We start from the raw sequence: 23,342 nt of genomic DNA on the forward strand, positions 1-23,342 counted from the left end.
GGGATGCAAAGCAAGACGACTTTAAATAGCTAAAGTCTGCTTGTTTGGGCTACGTTTAAAATAATTGGAGACATAAATGTGTATCCAGCAAGCTTTTAAGCTGACAGGTCTCACCCTGCGGTGAAGAGTTGAACAACTAGAGGCCAATTCACAAAGACCAACTGTGGCTTGTTTCTAATACAGATTTATACCTGTGACACATCTGTTTTTCTTGTTGATACAACCCTAGGCTTTGAAATGCCACCACATGGTGTTTTGGTCACTTGGTCTGTAATGCTTCCCAAAAACTGATTTACACCTTGGCTATTCTTAACTAGAGAATTACCTGGATGTGTCACTGTCTGAAGTAACCATGTGGCTATGCAACTAGATTGCCTGTGTCTGTTAGGCCCACAGTGTCACCCACAAGCCTTAGGCTGCATACCGACTGTGTGCCCAGTGGCTGTAGGAGGTCCATAGGGAGCAGGAGACCAAATCCTGTCCCAGGCCTCAGGGAGAGCCAAATAGTCCTGGAATAGTCAACTAAGTGACTATCCGTAACAGTCATGCAAGGTTTGAAGACAGGTAGAGGTTGCTATCAGGGATATGTGATTGGTGTAGAGTGGGCAGGAATTAGGGTTGGCTTCCCAGAGAGTGTGAGTGTGTATTTGGGGTGTTTAGGCCAGGCCATGGCTGAATGCAGAGAGGAGCTGGTCAGCAGTCTTTCGTCCCAGACTTCTCTCTGGGCCAGAGCTCCCCCATGTACAGGTTTGAGAGCCGCTGTGCGTCTGAGGCCTCCACCTTCCTCGGGGCACCCTGTCCCCTGAGCACTCTGCTCTTTGGGCTCCTTTATATCAGAGAAGGGAGCAAAGATCTAATTCCCAGGCTGTCCACAGAAGCACACCCACCGGAATCACAGGAGGGCAACTGGATTTCAGAGAGTTCACACTTCAGGAGGGTGCTGTGTAGACGAACCTTCCCTTGAGTCTCTCCCATCATCCCACATCTCCCTGCCCACAGATGCCATCCTTGGGGGCACGCTCCACTGGATCTGCTGGTGCTTGAAGCTGGACATGTTTTCCCCTGGTCTAGGCTGTCCAGAGACAGAGAGGGTGGCCTTTTTGGATGGTGACCTCCTTATCCCCTCCCCCACCCCTTGGCCAGGTTGGCGGACCTCACGGAACAGCACCAGGAAGAACTGGCCACCATGAAGGCTCTGGATGCAGGCACTGCCTTCACACTGGCCCTGAAGACCCACGTGGGCACGTCCATCCAGACCTTCCGCTACTTTGCTGGCTGGTGCGACAAAATTCAGGTGGGGCTGAGGCTCTTGCCCACCAAGTGAGAGCTCACACAGGCAAGCTGGGCTCAGCTGGAAACTCCAGGGCAGTGTGTTAGCCGATAGGCTGCATAACAAATGACCCCAGTTTATTGGTTTACAACAACCATCAGCTCACATTTCTGCAGATGGGGCGTTCAGGCAGGCTTGGCTGGGTTCCATGCCAGGATTTCACAAGGTCAGTGTCAAGGTGTAGCCAGGCTGGGCTTTATCTGGAGCTCTGGGGAGACCCTGCCTGCAGGCCTGTTCAGGTGTTGGAGAACTCAGCTCCTGTTGTTGTGGGACTGAAGGTCCAGGTCCTTGCTGGCTGCTGGCTGAGGCTAACGCAGGCCCTGCTCTGGCCTCACTCTGGCCCCCCACTCCCCTTGCCTTTCTCAGGCTTGGCATCCTTCAGATTCTCTTAAACTGGAGAAAACTCTGCCTTTATGGAGGCTCCCGAGGTCATGCTGGGACCATTTGCATTGTCTCCCTATCCTAAGGTCAACGGTGCCATCCTGCATCTTTGCAGAAGGGGTAGTTCACCACGTCCTGGATCCCAGGGATCAGTGACCTTGGGAGCCGTTTCCAGAGGTTTGCCCACCGGAGGCAGGGATGGGTCAACCCTTCCCCAGAGATACCCATCACCAACAGGTTCATTGGGGTCTCTGCCAGAAATGGGCTCCACGCCTCTTATCCTCCCCATGGGGCTGAGAGGTGCAGGCCAAGCACAGTCTGGCTGCCCAGGGGGAAGGGGAAGGAAACCATGGAGCCCCCTACCAGTGACTCCCTTTGCTTCTTCCGGGGCTCCACCATCCCCATCGACCAGGCCAGACCAAGCCACAACCTGGCCTTGGCCGGGAAGGAGCCTATTGGGTGAGTCACAGCGCCGGGCAAAGACTCACCACACACTATGCACTTTTCGCGTGATTCGTAGTGTGAGTGCTCATCCCTTGTTCACGCACCTATCAAACACTATTTATTCACCAATTACTACATGCCATACATTCCAGGTGCGGGATATACAACAATGATAAAACTGATGGCAATGCCTGCCCTCAGGGGACTTAGATTCCAGCAAATAAAACAGCTTTCACATTTAAAGTACCTGCTCTGTGCCAAGCACCGTTTCAGTGACCTTATAAGTGTAATTTTACTTAATCCCCACAATAGCCGTGTATCAGTCAGGGTCATAGTGGGAAACAGAGGGCACACCTGAAAAATTTTATCTGCAAAGATTATAACGATGAATATGCAGAAAATTAAGAACTACAGGGCACCCAGGAGCAGTGTAAAAATAGTAGAGAAATAGACAAAGGATAGGAACCAGTGCTCAACAGGAGACCGACACCTGCCCAATCAACATGGAAAAGACTAGGAATTGGGGACATGATGTTAAACCCAGAAGTGAGGGGCCTCGCCTCACCATCAGACGGTCCCGAGGCCTAGGGAGAAAGAAGCCCCCTCACACTGCCTGGGGTGGGACAGAGGGTCCACCTTTGTGAAAGGCAACCTGGCAGTGACTGTTCAGTCCCCAAATTTGGGGCCTTGAGAGCAAAACCCTGCACAACCCGTGCTGAACTCTGCGGCCTCCTAACCGGGGCTTGGCACGTGGCTGTGTGAAGGCCTGGGGCAGAGAGAGCTGTGGGGACCGCGCGGAACAGCTCCGGGAGAAACTCGTGTGAGGGAAGCACACTGACGAATGCCCTCTAAAATCGGCACATGTGCACCAGAGGCCCAGAGTGGTCAGCACCCAGCAGGCATTCCCACCTACCCTGTGCCCCTTGCAACGTGGGGCCTCTGGGATCCACCAGCAGGGACCTCATCTCCCTGTGGATGGTGGTCAAGGGCACTCAGCTTCTTTTGGAATGTGTGTGTGTGTGGGGGGTGTCAGAAGGAGAATGTGCTCAGCTGTCATTTGCATTGACAGAAATGAGTACAGAGGAAGACACCAGGTCCTGAAGGACAGGCCTGCTGGTGAGGGCAGCCCCTGTCGGGAGAGTGGGCTGAGGACGCAGGAAAACCCTGTCCTGTAGCCCCCAGAGAGGGGGCAGCCTGGGTGGGATGTGGCATTGACCCCAGGGCAGGGGTTCCCACCCAGCCTGTCCCCCAGAGGACACAATAGGTAGGCCCAGGACAGGCCCCCACAACAAGGAACAACCCTGCCAAGACGTCAGAGTGTAGAGTGAGAGCCCTGCATAGCCCATGTGCTTGGAGCCCCTTCCTCGGGCACAGACCTTGAGAAGGGCTGGGCAGGGAGCCACCTGGCTGCCAGTCACAGGAATCTGCATGGTCACTGCTCCTGCAGATGCCTCCCGAGGAGTCTGTCCCCATCAGACTGATGAGGACACTGATGCAGAGCCTCCCAGGGAGTTGGGGGACTGGGAAAGTGGTCCCTATCTGGGCGGGTTTATGCATCCGCTTGTGCTGCCGTAACAAAGTACTGAAACGAAGAGACTCAAGCAGCACACATCTGTTGCCTCAGCATTCCGGGGCTGGAAGTTCCAGATTCAGGTGTCAGAGTGTTGGTTTCTTCTGAGGGTATGAGGGAGAATCTGCTCCAGGCGTCTCCCCCAGCTTCTGGTGGCTTACCGGCGATCTTGGGTGTTCCCCGATCTCTGCCCTCATGTTCACTTGGCGTCCTCCTTGTGCATGTCTGTCTGTTCACATGGCTCTGTTTTTTGAAGGACATCAGACCTATTGGGCTAGGTGCACACCCTATTTCAGTATGACCTCATCTTACCTAAGTACATCTGGGATGGCCCAATTTCCAAATAAGGGTGTTCTGGAGTTAGGATTTCAACTGAATTTGGGGGAGTACAGTTCAGCTATGACAGTGGGACTTCATGACGTCTTTTCTCCTTTGGAGCCCCCACAACCCTGATGACCTCACCCTCTTCCCTGGGCACACTCACCGTGCTCCCTCCGCCTTCTCGTCCTGTTGGGTCTGCTGGGTGTACGTGGGGGTGGGGAGTGGCTCTCCAAACCCCTGAGTGCACCCTGTTGTTCCCGGGATGGTGTGCTGGTCCCCAGATTGTCCTGACCTCAGCCTTCACACACGCTCTTCCCCCTTCCTGGGTTCAGCTAAGTCCTCTTTAGGGAAACATTCTGTGGTGCTGATGATCATGAATATGATGAAGAAAACAAATTAGGCAGCCTGAGCAGCTCTGTGTGGACCGGCTCACTAACTGTCTGACACGGACGAAGCCAGTGCCCTGGGTTTTACAGGAGTCAGGGGAAAGCGGGGCCTCATGCCCGCTGGGACCACACGTGTCACCATTAGGCCCCCCCGGGATCATGAGGGGCTTCCCTTTGATGGAGACACTGCTCACCCAGAGGCTTTCTCTGGGACCAAGGGGCGCACTGATGCTGGGTACCATCTCTTAAGGCAAAGCAGACAAGCCTTGTTAGGCCTCCCCAGCTGACGGCTTCCTTTTCTCCATGGGACTACGCCCTGGCCTCTCACTCAAGAGGATCCTCGCCAACTTCCTCCTGGCCCACCCGTTTCCAACTCTCTCCCATGTTCTCTCTGCCCACCTGGGTGATCCCTGGCCTTCTCCCTGGCCGCTGTCAACCCCTCACTGCCTGGTGTCCTGCCTACTGGACTGTCCTTAGGCAGGTCTGACAGTTCCGGTGAGAAACCACGTTCCCTGGCATTGTGCCCTGCCAGGAAGAGGGGCTGTTGCCACGCCGGACATACTGCCCCACCAGGGACTGGAAGGCCAGGGGTGAGCTGTCTCAGGGGGACCTCGGGCACCATATCAAGATGCTTGGAGTGGAACGGGTGTCAGGCTTGGGGAGAGGAAGCAGTTGGCAGGTGCAGTGTGGCACCCAGGCCGAGTGGAGAGACGAAGACCCACTTCTTTGTGCCACAGGGTCTGTGGTATCGTCATCCCCTGGACCTACCCCCTGATGATGCTCTCCTGGAAGACGGCTGCCTGCCTGGCTGCTGGGAACACAGTGGCGATCAAGCCTGCCCGGGTGGGTCTGGGCGTGTTCCAGGTGGGGCCTATGGACTGTAGAGGAGGAGACAGGTGCCCCGTTGGGCCCTCTGCCCACCCAGGACTGGCACCTCCTCAAGGGAGGAAGGGTACTGCTGATGAGGGCTGGCCTTCCATGGGCTTTGCTCACAGAGGCGGGGGGCAGCACGCAGCAGGGGCAAGTGTGGGCTGTAGGCAGCGTCCGTTCATTCGACCATGGGGTGGCTGAGTCAGGTCAGCCGTGTGTGTACCTGCAGCTACTTGGTGAGCAGAGTTAGGGATTCTCCCACAGGCACCAGTCCTCTGGATTTGGGGGAGCAGAAACCCTCTTTAGTATCCCTGGTCCAGGCCTCATACTCTGAGAAAGCTTTGGTGCCTTACTTGGCTTCAGCGCCTGGAAGTCCTGGAGGGAGCAAGGAGTTGTGGGATTTGTGCACCTGCACCCCCGCCCCCCGCCCCCCCCCCCCCCCCCAGCCCCTCACACAGAAGCTGCACAGGTAGATGTCAGGGTCACTCAGGCAGGCTGGAAGGGCCTGAGCAGGGTCCCCTGGGGATGAGGACACCTCCTGCACGAGCCTCAGCTTCTTCGCCTGTATACTTAATGTAACAGCCTGTCCCCTGCCTGCCCCCAGGGGTGTTAGGGGCTGAAGGCAAGATGCCCCATCATGTGGCTCTGGACAGCGTGCCCAGGAGGTCTCCTGGCTGCTCTGGGGCAACTTGGCTCCAAGAAAGTTATAATTTAAAATCCTGCAATAGCGACAGCTAGCATTTACAGTATTCACCCTGCGGCAGCATTTTAGTGCGTAACAAATTATACGAAGGTTAAAAATTTGCGTACATTCGCTTATTTGAGCATGGCAGCAACCCATAACCTCTCGCGTTGTTGGGGTTTGCTGTGCACAGATCCAGGAATTGTCCCTAGAAGGCCCGGTAGCAGGCCTGTGCCCTCCCAGGGCCAGCACCCCACAGATTTTGTGGCTCAGCCTAAGACCACGTGGTGGGCGGGGCACAACCCAACCTTTAGAAGGAAGATCACCTGGGTTAGAAGAGGAGCCACTGCTCACAGGGCTGGGGAGGGCAACGGCCTCCAGCCACGAGGTGGTAGTTAGAACCCCGCACCCACCAGGGAGCACTGGGCACTGCCTGGCACTGAGGTGCTTCCAGGCAGTCCTGGATCGCTCCACGCCCTGAATGAAGAAGGTATGAACATTCAGGAAGGGGCCAGTCCTGGCTACAAGGCTGGAGCCTGCCAGGAGAAGGCACTAGAAGACACAGGAGGGAGCAGGCCTTACTCCCACTTTCCACTGGAGCTGTGGGGAAGCTGCCTGGGTTGGTAGCACCCGCTAGGATGGGGCTTTCCCCGGAGCGTCCTCTTGCCATGACTGCTTCTCCCTGCTTGCTACCTCGGCTGCTGGGAGAGGAAGGCAGAACCCCGCTTTCCGGTCCTTCCTGACCCAGTCTTCTCTGCCTTCCCAGGTGACTCCACTCACAGCCTTGAAGTTTACAGATTTGACCCTGAAGGCTGACATGGCCAAGGGCGTAGTCAACATCCTCCTTGGATCTGGTAAGGGGTGTGGACAGGGGCATGTGGGGGCACCAGGAAGTCAGAGATGCACTTGGTCAGAACAGGGCTTGCTGCGTGATGTGATCCAGTGGGGAAGAGTGATCAGGGGCCCAGCGATCCAGTGGGGGTGGCCAGCCTGGTGGGGAGGTGGCCCTCTCCCAGGGTGGGAGAGACCCAGACCTGGAAGGGTTCTTGCTTTCAAATCTTTCCCCAATTTTTTTCCACTCTTTTTTGTGTGTTTATACGTGTTCTGGAAAAAATTACATAACTTGGGATCATTATATTTAAGAGACTGTAGAACATTCTAGGCTTAGAGCATGTATGGAGGTATTACATAAAGTTGCTTATTTAGTTTCTTCTGTGGTTAGTGGTCTAGTTTATTGGAAATGTTGTCCCTTGTTGCGTACATTTAAAATACACTGGCATAGAGTTGTATCAATAATTTCTTATAATTGGTTCCTTTTTCGATTCTCCCTTTGATTGCTACAATACTTGGTTATACTTTTCATTTTTCTTGCTCTGTTAAAATTGATTAAATTTGTGAAAAGTTCTTGTTTATCCCTGTACTCCTCTCAAAACACAAAACCCAACAAAATAGCTCTCAAATTACTTTACCCATCCCATTGCTATTCTGTCTTATTTTTTCCGCATTTATCGTTTTTATTTCCTTCTGTGTTCTCCTATGTGCTTTTGTGGTAACTTTTCGAGTTGCAAGTTTAATTCATTTATATTTTTTGCCATTTAAAGGCAAGCATTGAAAGAGAACTTTGGCGACACCTCATGCTTTTTGATTAATATTTTCATTATTATAAATGCCCCCATGTATTTCTATAATAGTTTTTGCCTTCATGTTTGCTTCGTCTGATATGAGCATAACTACTCTAGCTTTCATGTGGATTTTGTCTGCATGATGTATTGTTTTCAATCCTTTACTTGCAACATATTCATATCTGATGTCTCCTTGGAGAGCATATATGTGGATCTTGTTTTTTTTTTTCAACGTTTATTTATTTTTGGGACAGAGAGAGGCAGAGCATGAACGGGGGAGGGGCAGAGAGAGAGGGAGACACAGAATCGGAAACAGGCTCCAGGCTCTGAGCCATCAGCCCAGAGCCTGACGCGGGGCTCGAACTCCCGGACCGCGAGATCGTGACCTGGCTGAAGTCGGACGCTCAACCGACTGCGCCACCCAGGCGCCCCATATATGTGGATCTTGTTTTAATCCAGTGTGAGAGTCTCTGAATTTCTGACTGGATCGTTTAATCCATCCACATGTACTGTGATTATTGACATAGTGGATTTATGTCTGCCATTTATTTTTACTTTCTGTGTCTCCTGTCTTTTGTTTCTATTTCTCTTTTATGGCTTTCTATACATTACTGAATATTTTCTGGTGGAACATTTTAATTCTTCTAATGATTTTTTTTCACAATAGAATTTTTAGGTATTTTCCTAGTGGTTTCTCTAGGATTTGCCATACACTTCTTCAGTTATCAGAAAATACTTCAGTTTTATGATAATGTATTTCCAGGAAAATATACAAATACTATTCCTCCATAGATCTAGGACCTCTGTGCTGTTATATCACATATTTTTGTGCACCCATCACGTTGATATATGTTACAATCGCAATAGTACATTGCTATAACTTTATATAATTTTATGTCTATGAGAGAAGTTAAAGAGAAAGGGGAGTAAATATATAATTACATAGTTTGCTATCTTATCCTTATTGAGATTACTGATTCTTTTCATTTGTTCCTGTTGTTGAATTACTCTGGTATCACTTCCTTACTCCTTTTCGGTTTTGCTCCCGCCTACCTCCTTTCTGATTATTTTCAAATATATTTCACTTATATCTGTTGTAAATCCAACAATACACTTATGTACACATTGTTTTTATACAATTGCTTTTTAAATCGCTTAAGGAAAGAAAGACACTATGCATTTTAAGCTCTCTTTTATAATTATATAATTACCTTTCCTGGCGCTCTCTGATGAATTTAAGTCATTGTCTGAGTCACTTGCTTCCAGCTTCAGAACTTCCTTCAGTATTGGTCATAAGGTGGGTCTGTTAGCAACAAATTATCTAAGTTGTTGTTTATCTGGAAATGCCTTTATGTTTGCTTTTATTTTTTGAAAGACAACTTGGCTAAATATAAGATTCTTGGTTGACCGTTTTGTTATCTCTCAGTATTTGGAATACACCATCCCACTACCTTTTAGGCTCTATTGTTTCTGATGAGCAATCAGATGTTTCTGTTAATCTTATTGGGGTTCCTTTATATACAATTCGTCATTTTTCACTTGCTGCTTCCAAAATTTTCTTTTGGATTTGTTTTTCACCATTTTTACTAAAACGTGTTTGAGAGTGGATCTCCTTATGGTTATTTTACAGGGAATTCATTGAGCTTCATGGATGTTTACACTAATGGTTTTCATCAAATTTGGGAACTTTTTAGCCATCGGATATTCTAAAAGTCTTCTCTGCTCCTTCCTGTTTTCCTCCCTTTCTGGAACTCTAATTATGTGTATGTTGGTGTCTTTCATGGTAACCCACTCCTTTCTGAGGCTCTTTTCATTTAAAGAAATTATTTTTCTGTTTTTAGATTACTTAATATCTAACTATCTTAAAGTTCACTGATTCTTTCTTCTGCCAGTTTAAGCCTACTGTTGAGCCACTCTACTGATTTTTTTTTTAATTCATTTACTGTACTTTTTCATTCCAGAATTTCTCCCTGGTTCTTAAAAATTTTTTATTGATATTGTCTACTTGATGAGACAAGTGTGGTCTTTATGCATAGTTTCCTTTAGACATCTGGGCCTGCTCAGCTTATATTGCTTGCTTATTTTTCTCTTTCCTGTGATGGGTTATACTTTCCTATTTCTTTGCTTGCATCATAGCTTTGCTAAAAGCTGGACAGTTTAGGTAATATATTGTACCAGCGCTGGGTACTGATCCTCTTCTTCCCTTTCCAATGTTCATTTTCATTTTTTGCTTGTTTATGTCTTTCGTGACTTGGCCAGGCTATCTGAGTGAAGTCTATTTTCCCTGTGGTGTGTAGTCAGTGATGTGAATCGTCAGGGAGCACAGCCTTGAGCGGGGGATGATAGCAGTTTCAGCAGGGCTCTCTATCGCTCTCTTTTTCCCTGGTCTGTCCGTTGCTATCTGTCCTTTTGGTCATACTTGGTCATACTTGGCCGTTCAGATCAGGTAACTGAAGTCTGGTTGCTCTACGTTTCCAACAATGCCCTGGGACATCAATTGCTTTACGATAGGTTCCAAGGAAATTTGGACCCCTTTGCAGGAGTAGTTTCTGAGGCCAGCCTTTGAGGTTGGTTTCTACCCAGAGGGCTCTCCCGTGGTTCTCTCTAGTAAACTGACCTGTGGTTTACCCGAATGCTGTCATAGAGCTATCAGCCTTCTCTTAAATGCTCATCCTCAAGGTCTCTGTTGTGTTTGAGAGGGCCCTTAAAATTGAACTTCACCACAGTTTCAAATAAAGTCAGTGTTTTTTAGGAGCTCTCTGTTCTTACAGAAATCTTCTCCCCCTGCCCCAAATCTCTGAACCTCTGGCACAGGTGATGGGCCCTATGAAGGAGCTGGGGCTAGGCAGATGTGGTCCCAGTAGTCTCAACCTGCCACACCTGCGTTAGAGCCTTCACTTTTTGAGTAGGGACTAGGTGGAAGCCATACTCAGCAGGAATTTAGCCACTAAAGCACAGAGTTGGGGGTGCCTGGGTGGCTCAGTGAGTTAAGTGTTCGACTTCAGCTCGGGTCATCATCTCGTGATCTGTGGGTTCGAGCCCCATGTCGGGCTCTACACTGACAGCTCGGAGCTCAGAGCCTGGAACCTGCTTCATGTTCTGTGTCTCCCTCTCTTTCTGCCCCTCCCCTGCTCATGCTCTGTCTCTCTCTCTCTCTCTCTCTCTGTCTCTCTCTTGCTCTCTTTCTCTGTCTCACAAAACTAAATTCAAAAAAATGTTATAACTAAATTAAAATGCTGAGTTGGAGGAGATGAAATATGGTCATGGCCTGCCCCTGCCAGTGAGATGTCATATCCCTGAACTGGGAGCTGGAGGAGAGGAACACTGCCTTCCTGACCACATCTGCCTGGGGTGGAGTTTCCACCCTGTCTTCTCTAAAGACTCACCTCCAAGGCAACATTCTCATTTTTTTTAATATGAAATTTATTGTCAAATTGGTTTCCATACAACACCCAGTGCTCCTCCTAAGGGGTGCCCTCCTCAATTCCCATCACCCACCCTCCCACTCCCCATCAACCCTCAGTTTACTCTCAGTTTCAAAGAGTCTCTTATGGCTTGGCTCTCTCCCTCCCTAACTTTTTATTTCCTTCCCCTCCCCCATGGTGTTCTGTTAAGTTTCTCAGGATCCACTTAAGAGTGGAAACATATGGTATCTGTCTTTCTCTGTATGACTTATTTCACTTAGCATAACTCTCTCCAGTTCCATCCACGTTGCTACAAAAGGCCATGTTTCATTCTTTCTCATTGCCACGCAGTATTCCATTGTGTATATAAACCACAATTTCTTTATCTGTTCATCAGTGAATGGACATTTAGGTTCTTTCCATAATTTGGCTATTGTTAAAAGTGCTGCTATAAACATTGGGGTACAAGTGCCCCTGTGCGTTGAGGAACCTCCACACTGTTTTCCAGAGTGGCTGCACCAGTTGGCATTCCCACCAACAGTGCAAGAGGGTTCCCATTTCTCCACATCCCCTCCAGCATCTATAGTCTCCTGATTTGTTCATTTTGGCCACTCTGACTGGCGTGAGGTGATAATCTGAGTGTGGTTTTGATTTGTATTTCCCTGATGAGGAGTGATATTGAACATTTTTTCATGCGCCTGTTGGCCATCTGGATGTCTTCTTTAGAGAAGTGTCTATTCATGTTTTCTGCCCATTTCTTCACTGGATTATTTGTTTTTCAGTGTGGAGTTTGGTGAGCTCTTTATAGATTTTGGATACTGTCCCTTTGTCTGGTATGTCATTTGCAAATATTTTTTCCCATTCCTTTGATTGCCTTTTAGTTTTGTTGGTTGTTTCCTTTGCAGTGCAGAAGCTTTTTATCTTCATGAGGTCCCAATAGTTCATTTTTGCTTTTAATTCCCTTGCCTTTGGGGATGCGTCAAGTAAGAAATTGCTGTGGCTGAAGTCAGTGAGGTTTTTTTCTGCTTTCTCCTCTAGGGTTTTGATGGTTTCCTGTCTCACAGTCAGGTCCTTTTTCCATTTTGAGTTTATTTTTGTGAATGGTGTAAGAAAGTGGTCTAGTTTCATTCTTTTGCATGTTGCTGTCCAGTTCTCCCAGCACCATTTGTTAAAGAGACTGTCTTTTTGCTATTGGATATTCTTTCCTGCTTTGTCAAAGATGAGTTGGCCATACATTTGTGTGTCTAATTCTGGGGTCTCTATTCTATTCTATTGGTCTATGTGTCTGTTTTTGTGCCAATACCATGCTGTCTTGATGATAACAGCTTTGTAGTAGAGGCTAAAGTCTGGGATTGTGATGCCTCCTGGTTTGGTCTTCTTCTTCAATATTACTTTGGCTATTCAGGTCTTTTGTGGTTCCATACAAATTGTAGGATTACTTGTTCTAGCTTCGAGAAGAATGCTGGTGCAATTTTGATTGGGATTGCATGGAATGTGTAGATAGCTTTGGGTAGTATTGACAGTTTAACAATATTTATTCTATCAATCCATGAGCACTGAATGTTTTTCCACTTCTTTGTACCTTCTTCAATTTCCTTCATAAGCTTTCTATGGTTTTCATTGTACAGATCTTTTACATCTTCGGTTAAGTATATTTCTAGGTATTTTATGATTCTTGGTGTAATTGTGAACAGGATCAGTTTCCTTATTTGTCTTTCTGTTGCTTCATTATTAGTGTATAAGAATGCAACTGATTTCTGTACATTAATTTTGTATCATGCAACTTTGCTGAATTCATGTATCCGTTCTAGCAGACTTTTGGTGGAGTCTTTCGGGTTTTCCAAGTCATCTGCGAAAAGTGAAAGCTTGACTTAATCTTTGCCAATTTTGATGCCTTTGATTTCATTTTGTTGTCTGATTGCACTCTTCCAGCACTCTGTTAAACAACAGTGGTGAGAGTGTACATCCCTGTTGTGTTTCTTATTTCAGGGGAAACCTCTCAGTTTTTCCCCATTGAAGATGATATTGGCTGTGGGATTTTCATAAATGGCTTTTATGATGTTTAAGTATGTTCCTTCTATCCTGACTGTCTCAAGGATTTTTACTCAGAAAGAATACTGAATTTTGTCAAATGCTCTTTCTGCATCAATTGACAGAATCATGTGGTCTTTTTCTTTTTTTTATTAATGTGATGTATCACATTGATTGATTTGCGAATGTTGAACCAGCCCTGCAGCCCAGGAATGAATCCCACTTGATCATGGTGAATAATTCTTTTTATATGCTGTTGAATTCAATTTGCTAGTATCTTATTGAGAATTTTTGCACCCATATTCATCAGGGATATTGGCCTGTAGTTCTCTTTTATTGCTGGGTCTCTGTCTGGTTTAGGAATCAAAGTAATGCTGGCCTCATAGAATGAGTCTGGAAGCTTTCCTTCCATTTCTAGTTTTTGCAGTACCTTGAGGAGGATAGGTATTATCTCTACTTTAAATGTCTGGTAGAATTCCCCAGGGAAGCCATCTGGTCCTGGACTCTTATTTGTTGGGAGATTTTTGATAACGGATTCAATTTCTTCACTGGTTATCGGTCTGTTCAAGTTTTCTATTTCTTCCTGTTTGAGTTTTGGAAGTGTGTGGGTGTTTAGGAATTTGTCCATTTCTTCCAGGTTGTCCAGTTTGTTGGTATATAATTTTTCATAGTATTCCCTGGTAATTTCTTGTATTTCTGAGGGATTGGTTGTAATCATTACATTTTCATTCATGATTTTATCTATTTAGGTCATCTCCCTTTTCTTTTTGAGAAGCCTGGCTAGAGGTTTATCGATTTTGTTTATTTTTTTTTAAAAAACTGACTCTTGGTTTCATTGATCTGCTCTACACTTTCTTGATTCTATATTATTTATTTCTGCTCTGATCTTTCTTACTTCTCTTCTTCTGATGTGTTTGGGGTGTCTTTGCTGCTCTGCTTCTATTTCCTTTAGGTGTGCTGTTAGATTTTGTATTTGGGATTTTTCTTGTTTCTTGAGGTAGGCCTGGATTGCAATGTATTTTCCTCTCAGGACTGCCTTCGCTTCATCCCAAAGCACTTGGATTGTTGTATTTTCATTTTCATTTGTTTCCATGTATTTTTTAATTTCTTCTCTAATTGCCTGGTTGACCCATTCATTCTTTAGTAGGGTGTTCTTTAACCTCCATGCTTTTGGAGGTTTTCCAGACTTTTTCCTGTGGTTGATTTCAAGCTTCATAGCATTGTGGTCTGAAAGTATGCATGGTATGATCTCAATTCTTTTAGACTTATTAAGGGCTGTTTTGTGACCCAGTATGTGAACTATCTTGGAGAATGTTCCATGTGCACTTGAGAAGAAAGTATCTTCTGTTGCTTTGGGATGCAGAGTTCTAAATATATCTGTCAAGTCCATCTGATCCAATGTATCATTCAGGGCCCTTGTTTCTTTATTGATCCTGTGTCTAGATGATCTATCCATTGTTGTAAGTGGAGTATTAAAGTCCCCTGCAATTACCACATTCTTATCAATAAGGTTGCTTAGTTTGTGATTGATTGTTTTATATATTTGGGGGCTCCCGTATTTGGTGCATAGACATTTATAACTGTTACCTCTTCCTGATGGATAGACCCTGTAATTATTATATAATGCCCTTCTTCATCTCTTGTTACAGCCTTTAATTTAAAGTCTAGTTTGTCTAATACAAGTATGGCTACTCCAGCTTTCTTTTGACTTCCAGTAGCATGATAGATAGTCTCCATCCCCTCACTTTCAATCTGAAGGTGTCCTCAGGTCTAAAATGAGTCTCATGTAGACCGCAAATATATGGGTCTTGTTTTTGTTGTTGTTGTTGTTGTTTTAATCCATTCTGATATCCTATGTCTTTTGGTTGGAGCATTTAGTCCATTTACATTTAGTGTTATTATAGAAAGATATGGGTTTAGAGTCATTGTGATGTCTTTAGGTTTTATGCTTGCAATGATGTCTCTGGTACTTTGTGTTCCTTGCAGCATTTCACTCACAGAATCCCCTTAGGATGTCTTGTAGGGCTGGTTTATTGTTGATGAATTCTTTCAGTTTTTGTTGGTTTGGTAAAACCTTTATCTTTCCTTCTATTCTGAATGACAGACTTGAGAGATAAGGGACTCTTGGCTGCATATTTTTTCTCTTCATCACATTGAAGATTTCCTGCTATTCCTTTCTGGCCTGCTAAGTTTCAGTAGATAGGCCTGCCACTATGCTTATAGGTCTATCTTTGTAAGTTAGAGCCTGTTTATCCCTCGCTGCTTTCAGAATTTTCTCTTTATCCTTGTGTTTTGCCAGTTTCTCTGTGATATATCGTGCAGAAGATCAATTCAAGTTACCTCTGAAGGGAGTTCTCTGTGCCTCTTGGATTTCAATGCCTTTTTCCTTCTCCAGATCAAGGAAGTTCTCAGCTATGAGAACTTTCTCTTCTTCTTCTGGAATTCTTATGATACGGATATTGTTCCATTTGATTGCATCACTTAGTGCTCTAATTCTCCCCTCATATTCCTGGATTTTTTTTTATCTGTCTTTTTCTCAGCTTCCTCTTTTTCCATAATTATACCTTCTAATTCACCTATTGTCCCTCTGCCTCTTCAATCCGTGCTATGGCCACCTCCATTTTATTTTGCACTTCATTTATAGCATTGTTTAGCTCCTTATGACTATTTCTTTGTCCCTTGATCTCTGTAGCATTAGATTCTCTGCTGTCCTCTCTGCTTTTTTCAAGCTCTGTGATCAATTTTATGACTATTATTCTAAATTGTTTTTCTGTTATATTGCTTAAATTGTTTTTGATCAATTCATTAGCTGTCACTACTTCCTGGAGTTTCTTTTGAGGAGAATTCTTCTGTTTCATCATTTTGGGTAGTCCCTGAGGTGACTCCAAACTGCAGCCACTTCCCCTGTGCTGTCTGGAGTAACTTGTGTTAGTGGGCGGGGCCGCAGTCAGACACGATGTCTGCCCCCAGCCCAAAGCTGGGGCCACAGTCAGACTGGTGTGTACCTTATGTTCCCCTCTCCCAGGGGCAGGACTCACTGAGGTGGTGTGGCCCTTGTCTGGGCTACTTCCACACTGCCAGGCTTGTGCTGCTGCTTCGATGGGAACTGGCCAAGGGGGTATTAGAAGGGGTGGATCTGCAAGGTGCACAGGGGCTGGAAGGGCAGGCTTAGCTAGCTTTGCCATTGGTGGTCCCCTGCAGGAGGGGCCCTACAGCACCATGAGGGAGGCAGGCCAGTCAGAGAGATGGATCCACAGAAGCACAACATTGGACATTTGGGGGGTGCAAGCAAGTTCGGTGATGGAAACTGGTTCCCTTTGGAATTTCAGCTGGGGGATGGGAGAGGGAAATTGCCCTTGCCAGTGCCTTTGTCCCCTGCTGAGCTGAGCTCTGTCTTCCTGGGCTCAACAACTCTCCCTCCTGGCGTCCTCTCACCCTCCCTGCTCTCTGAGAGCAGAGCTGTTGACTTTTAACATTCCAGATGTTAAGTCCCACTGGCTGTCAGAACTCACAGAGTCCAGCCCCTCCACTTTTGCAAGCCAGAATTCGGGGGCTCTGCCTTGCAGGGCGGGCTGCCCCTCCACTGCCCTGGCCCCCTCCCGCCAATCCGTGTAGTGCGCACCACCTCTCCGCCCTTCCTACCCTCTTCCGTGAGCCTCTTGTCTATGCTTGTCTCCGGAGAGTCCGATCTGCTAGTCTTCTGGCGGTTTTCTGGGTTATTTAGTCAGATATCGGTGGAATCTAAGCGATCAGTAGGACGCGGTGAGGCCAGTGTCCTCCTACACCGCCATCTTCCCCTCTGGAAGCAACTTCTTAATAGACATGTCTCTTGTGGTAGGGAAATAAAAGAAAAATAGAGTATTGGGAATTTATCTAGATAAAATGTTTCTGCACAGTGAACTAAATTATCAACAAAACTAGAAGGCAACCTTCAGAATGGGAGAAGTCATTGCCAACATCATACCTGATAAAGGGTTAGTATCCAAAATGGGTTAAAAAAACTTATAAAGGGGCGCCTGGGTGGCGCAGTCGGTTAAGTGTCCGACTTCCGCCAGGTCATGATCTCGTGGTCCGTGAGTTCGAGCCCTGTGTCGGGCTCTGGGCTGATGGCTCAGAGCCTGGAGCCTGTTTCTGATTCTGTGTCTCCCTCTCTCTCTGCCCCTCGCCCGTTCATGCTCTGTCTCTCTCTGTCCCAAAAATAAATAAATGTTGGGAAAAAAAAATAAAAAAAAACTTATAAAAACGAACACCAAAAAAACAAATAATCAACTTAAAAATGGTCACAAGGCAGGCATAGCCATTTTCTGAAGAAGATAGAGAGATAGCTAACAGACACATGGAAAGATACTAAAATCGCTCACCATTCATTCTTTTTTAAAAAAATTTTAATGTGTATTTACTTTTGAGAGAGAGACAGAGGAGTGAGTGGGGGAGGGGCAGAGAGAGAGGGAGACATAGAATCTGAGGCAGCCTCCAGGCTCTGAGCAAGAGGTCAGCACACAGCCTGATGAGGGGCTCACACCCATGAACTGTGAGATCATGATCTGAGCCAAAGTCGGACGCTCAACCGACTGAGCCACCCAGACGCCCCCCAAAGGTTTTAGACTGCTGTGTTCTCATTATTATTTGTTTCCACATATTTTTCATTATGTTTTTAAATTTCTTATCTGGCCCATTTATTCTTTAGCAGTATGTTGTTTAACATTCACGTATTTGTGGTTTTTCAAAAAAAAAAATTGTGGCTGACTTCCAGTTTCATAGCACGGTGGTTAGAAAATAATCATGGTATTATCTAAATCTTTTTGTACTTATTGAGACCTTATTTGTGACCTAGTATGTGATCCTCCCTGGAGAATGTCCCATGTGCAGTTGAAAAGAATGTGTAGTCTGCTTCTTTAATATGGATAGTTCTGAATATATCAGCTAAATCCATCTGGTCCAGGTGTGTCTTTCATAGCCATTATTACCTTGTTGATTTCTGCTTAGATTATTTGTCCACAGCTGTAATTGTAAAATACTATTAATGAGTTCCTTTGTATTTGTTATTGTTCTATGTATTTGAGTGTTTCAATTTGGGCATAAATATTTACAATTGGTAGATCTTTTTGTTAATTAGACCTCTTTATTATGATAGAGAGACCTTATTCATCTCTTGTTAGCCTTTGGTTTAAAATCTAGTTTCTCTAATATAAGTATTGTTCCTCTGGCTTTCTTTTGACATCCATTTTCATGATAAATATGTCTCCATCCCTTCACTTCCAATGTGCAGGTGTCTTTAGGTATAAAATGATTCTCTTAAAGGCAGCATATTGATGGGTGGTGTTTTTCTTATGCATTCTCACATCCTATGTCTCTTGATTGGAGCATGTAGTCTACATTCAGAGTGACTATTGACAGTTATTAATTTACTGCCATGTTTGTTTTGTCATTGCTTATGGAGATTTTCTCTTTTTCCTTCTAGTCTTTGTTGTTTTTGTCTTTCTCACTCAAAGAATTCCCTTTTACTATTTCTTGAAGGTCTGGTTTAATGCTCATGAACCAATATAGTTTTGTTTGTCAGGGAAACTATTTATCTCTTCTATTCTGAATGACAGCCTTCATGTATAGAGTATTCTCAGCTACATATTTTTCCCATTCAGTGTGTTGAATGTATCATGCCACTCCCTTCTGCTGGCCTGGTTTCTGTGGGGGAAGTCTGCTGTTACATCATTTGTCTTTCCTTATAGGTTGGACTTCTTTTTTCTTCTACTTCCAGGATGTTTTTATTATCTCTATATTTTACAAATTTTATCACAATATGTATTTGATTTTGGCTTGTTTTGTTGAATTTGATGGGGCTTCTCTATATCTTTTGGATTTGGATGTCTCAGATTATGGAAGTCTTCAGCTATAATTTCTTTTTGGTGCAATTGTAAATGGGATTTTTTATCTTTCTGCTACATCATCATGAGTATAGAAATGAACAGATTCCTGCATAATAATTGTGTATTCTATACCTTTATTGAATTAATTTTCAATTCCAATGGTTTCTTGGTGGATTCATTAAGGTTTTTTATATAGTGTCATATCATCTGCAAAGAGTAAGTTTTCATTCTCCCTTACCATGTTGGATGACTTTTCTTTCTTTTTTCTTGTCCTATTGCTATGTTTACCACTTTTTGTATTATGTTGAACAAAGGTGGTAAAAGTAGATATTTGTACTTCCTTCCTGATCGTAGAGGAAAGGTTTTCACTTTGTCACCATTGAGTATGTTAGCATGTTTTATTTTTATATATGGCCATTTTCATGTTGAGGTATATACTTTCTAAACCCACTTTGTTGAGTTGTTAAAATGAACAGATGATGTATCTTGTCAAATGCTTTGCCACATCTGTAGAGATGATCGTATGGTTTTTACCCTTCATCTTTTTAAATATGATTTATAAAATTGTTTTACCTGTGAATTGTGAACCACCCATGCATTCCTAAAATAAATCACAGTGGATTGTGATTAATGATGTTTACGTTTAGGGGCGCCTGGGTGGCTCTGTCGGTTAAGTGTCTGACTTCAGCTTCAGGTCATGATCTCACAGTTTGTGAGCCATTTGCTGAAGGGGAGTTGGTGCGAACATCTCTATGGATTTGTATAACTCCCCAGTGCATTCTCCATTTTCAGAGCAGAAAGAAGATGTCTACAAAGGTTTCTACAAGTGCACCCATGGTCCACCTTCAGCTTCACTGTCCTGTGACGTCCTCACAACCCTGTTTCTGGTGAGTCTATCAGGGGCATCGCTCAACTGTACCTGTCTCAGCCCCTCCAGTCCTCCACCCTGCAGTCTGGTCCTCCCACTGCTCCCACACTGAGGGGCGTGCAGCACGAACAAGCTGAACTCATCTTCAGGATTCCCATGTGGAGCTGAAGTGTCTGACTTTGAGAAGTGGTTATAGACATCACTTCCATTTCAGGAAAACCATTCCTTGCAGGAAAGGGTCAGGGTTAATTTCAGAAAAACACAAAAAACAAAAACAAAAAAACTTCCCAAAGATATGTTTTACTTAGCCCATAATGAATGGGTTCCCCCATCTTTGGGACCAGACTGATGGAATATTGGGGAAAGTGTTCTGGTAGGGACATATTTGGGTTGAAATGACTGATCCATACCTTGGGAGGTACAAGGATATTCCCCTCATCCTGTCTAATTGGGGTGATCTGAAAAGTCAACTTACTCCAGCCATTCTGTGTCGCTGTGTTCTCCAGTGTAAGTGAAGATGCTGGTTTTGCCTAAAGAGAGGAAGAATTAACCTGTCAGGAAACAAGCACATGGGGCATGGTCCCCAGAAAAGGCTGGACTAGGGATGGAAATGGCCTTGGGTGTATGCCTGAAGGAAGAACATGAGACCCCGGGTCCTGTAATTAATAGTGAGTGTTCCACATCTCAAAGTGAATGTCAGAGGACCCCACTCCTGTCCCAAGTTTATGCAGAGAGAGGGAGGGACTGGCCTTGAGGTTGCCAGATGAGCTGACCACCAGCACATTCCTCTGTGACTCCACTGTGGTGGTGGGCATGAGGCAAAGGTCATTCCCAAGCAGGCATTCGGGAAGTGTGGCTAGAGTGGATGTGTCATGTCTCACACAAGTCAGCACACCAGTTCAGGTCTCACTCCTCTATCTGACCTGGCTCCCTTTGGCAGGTCTTGGGAGGGGTGATATTCAGGCTAAAGACACCGGTAAGAGGAGCCAATTTGATGTAAGCTTCGAGCAAGCCCAACATCAATGACAACCATCCCATTAAAACCCATCATTACCTACTTCCACTAGAATAAACTAAACTTCTCAAATGCCCTCAACACACAGAACACACTTTTCCTCAATAATTCCCACTGTCAACCAGACTTTTGGTCTTTACAAGTACTTATCATTCCATCTTTGGAAATACATTTGGCAAACAATGTGTTTTAGCTACCCTATGCACTCATTGTTGCCTGTAGAGAAGAAAGCCACGATGATGTGACTTTCCACACAGGTTGCCCTGTATCTTCCCAGCTGTGTCTGGCCAGGGCTCACTGTGCTCCTTCTGGTTTGGGCACAGAACTGGGGCTGCATTTGCTAGTCACAGTCTTATTGGCCCACCACTTGCTAACACACCAGATTTAAGAACATCCAGAGTCTTATGACACACCCCAAATATGAAAGATGAATAATTAAGAACACTCGCCAAATAAAAGCCCAGAGAAATGTCATCTTGAATATGTCACACGATTCACAGACCCTCAACGCCAATGATGACCTAGGTGTTAGGATTCCCAATGGATGTGAAAGGAGACATCGTTAAAAAAATGCTTTAGCAAGCAATTACAAATGTGTTTGAAACAAATGAGAATAAGTCTCAGGAAAGGAAGAAAGGTGTAAAGAAGTACATAATCAACAACTACAACTGAAAAGTATAATGACTACAATTTTTAAAACACATACACACACACACACACACACACAACACAAAGATAAAACCTAATATTTATGTCACAGGAATCTCAGAAAGAGAAAATATAAAAAAGTGGGGACTAAAAATATATTTCAAGAGAAAAATCAAAAAATTGTTTCGGGAAAACATGGCTGATCTCCCAAATTTGACAAAAGATGTGAACCTAATGATCTAAGAAAATGAGTAAATACCAAAGAGTTGAAACCTCAAGAAACCCACCAAGAAACATGCCATGGACTACACTATGCTCCCACCCCATTCACAATTTTCCAGTTCTATCCCCATAAGCTTGTATGTGGGGCCTTGGAAGATAATGAGGTTATGTTAGGTCATGATGAAGTTAGCATGCTTACAAGGAGAGATGCCAGAAAGATGCACACATACAGAGAGAGGTCATGTGAGCACAAAGCCAGAAGGTGGCCATCTGCAAGCCAAGAAGATGAGTCTCCCCAGAACGTGACCACACGGGTGCCCTTGTTGGATTTCTACCCTAGACAACTGTAAGAAAGTGCATTATGGATATTTAGCCATTGGCTTAAACTTAGTGCATTTTTACACTTTGCAATAAAGCAAGATTCAGAAACTAAAATACATGGTGGATTGGACTTTATCAAGATTAAAACATTTTGCTCTTTTCAAGAGCCTGTTTGTTAGCTAACTTAATATAACATATAATTATATTAATTATATATATAATTATAATAATATATATAATTATACATATAATTATAATTATTATAATTATATGAATAATAAGTACAATCATAATTATATTAATTATATAAATAATAAATATAATAATTATAATTATAATTATTATAATATAATATAAATTATATTAAAAATAATGTAGGGGGCGCCTGAGTGGCTCGGTCCGCTAAGTGTCCGACTTTAACTGAGGTCAAGATCTCCTTGTTCATGAGTTCGAGCCCCGCATCAGTCTCTGTGCTGACAGCTCAGAGCCTGGAGCCTGCTTCAGATTCTGTGTCTCCCTCTCTCTCTGCCCCTCACCCACTTGCACTCTGTCTCTCTCAAAAAAATAAATAAATAAACATTAAAAAAATATCCTGTTAATAGGATAAAAATACAAGCTCTACACTAGGCGAACATGTTTGCAAACCACACATGTGACAAAGAACTTGTATCTGCACAGTATAAAAAAATTCAGAATGCAACAAAAGGTAACAAGAAATAATAAGGAAAACATTTTCCAAATAGGAAATGGACCAAAGACATGAAGAAACATTTCAGCAAAGATAACACACAGGTGGCACAGGCACATGAGAAAATGTTCTACATCACTAGCCATGAGGTAATGACAGCTGACTGAGTAATCACTCCCCGCCTGTTAGAAGAGCTGGTTGAACTGAAACAGTGAAAAGATAAAATGTTGGAAAGAGGCAGCTCTGTCATGCATTGCTGGTGGGAATGTAAATAGCACAGCCACTGTGGTAAGACAGTTTGCTAGCTGAACATGAACCCTGCAAGCTAGCGGGCAGGTTCCTGGACATTTATTTATCCCAGAGAATTTAAACTTAAAATCCCACAAAACGCTGGGCACAAATGTTCACTGCAGGGTAGTGTGTAATAGCCAAACCACTGGAAGCAAACAAAATGTCCCTTGAGGGATGGGATAATTCCCATCCACACTAGGGAGCCCTACACAGTGATAAATAACATACATATATATATGTATGTATATGTATATATGTGTATATATATGTATATGTATATATATATGTAGGTATATATATGTAGATATATACACATGTATGTAGACGTATACACATATGTATACACATCTGTATATGTATATATACATATATATGTAGATAAAT

The 23,342-nt window shown here is 44.5% G+C and overlaps 1 protein-coding gene across 1 annotated transcript in view; it reads left to right on the top strand.

Annotated features, from left to right (window-relative positions):
* The window catches only part of LOC113594727 (uncharacterized), a 69,871-nt gene that overhangs the window by 37,585 nt on the left and 8,944 nt on the right, over nucleotides 1-23,342 (top strand). Inside the window, exons 4-6 of the mRNA XM_053208223.1 lie at nucleotides 1,144-1,294; nucleotides 6,751-6,838; nucleotides 19,698-19,792. Coding sequence (XP_053064198.1) covers nucleotides 1,144-1,294; nucleotides 6,751-6,838; nucleotides 19,698-19,792 — 334 coding nt within the window. The remainder of the gene's footprint in view (nucleotides 1-1,143; nucleotides 1,295-6,750; nucleotides 6,839-19,697; nucleotides 19,793-23,342) is intronic.

Source organism: Acinonyx jubatus, chromosome F2 (assembly GCF_027475565.1).
Source record: "Acinonyx jubatus isolate Ajub_Pintada_27869175 chromosome F2, VMU_Ajub_asm_v1.0, whole genome shotgun sequence".
Classification (NCBI taxonomy): Eukaryota; Metazoa; Chordata; class Mammalia; order Carnivora; family Felidae; genus Acinonyx; species Acinonyx jubatus.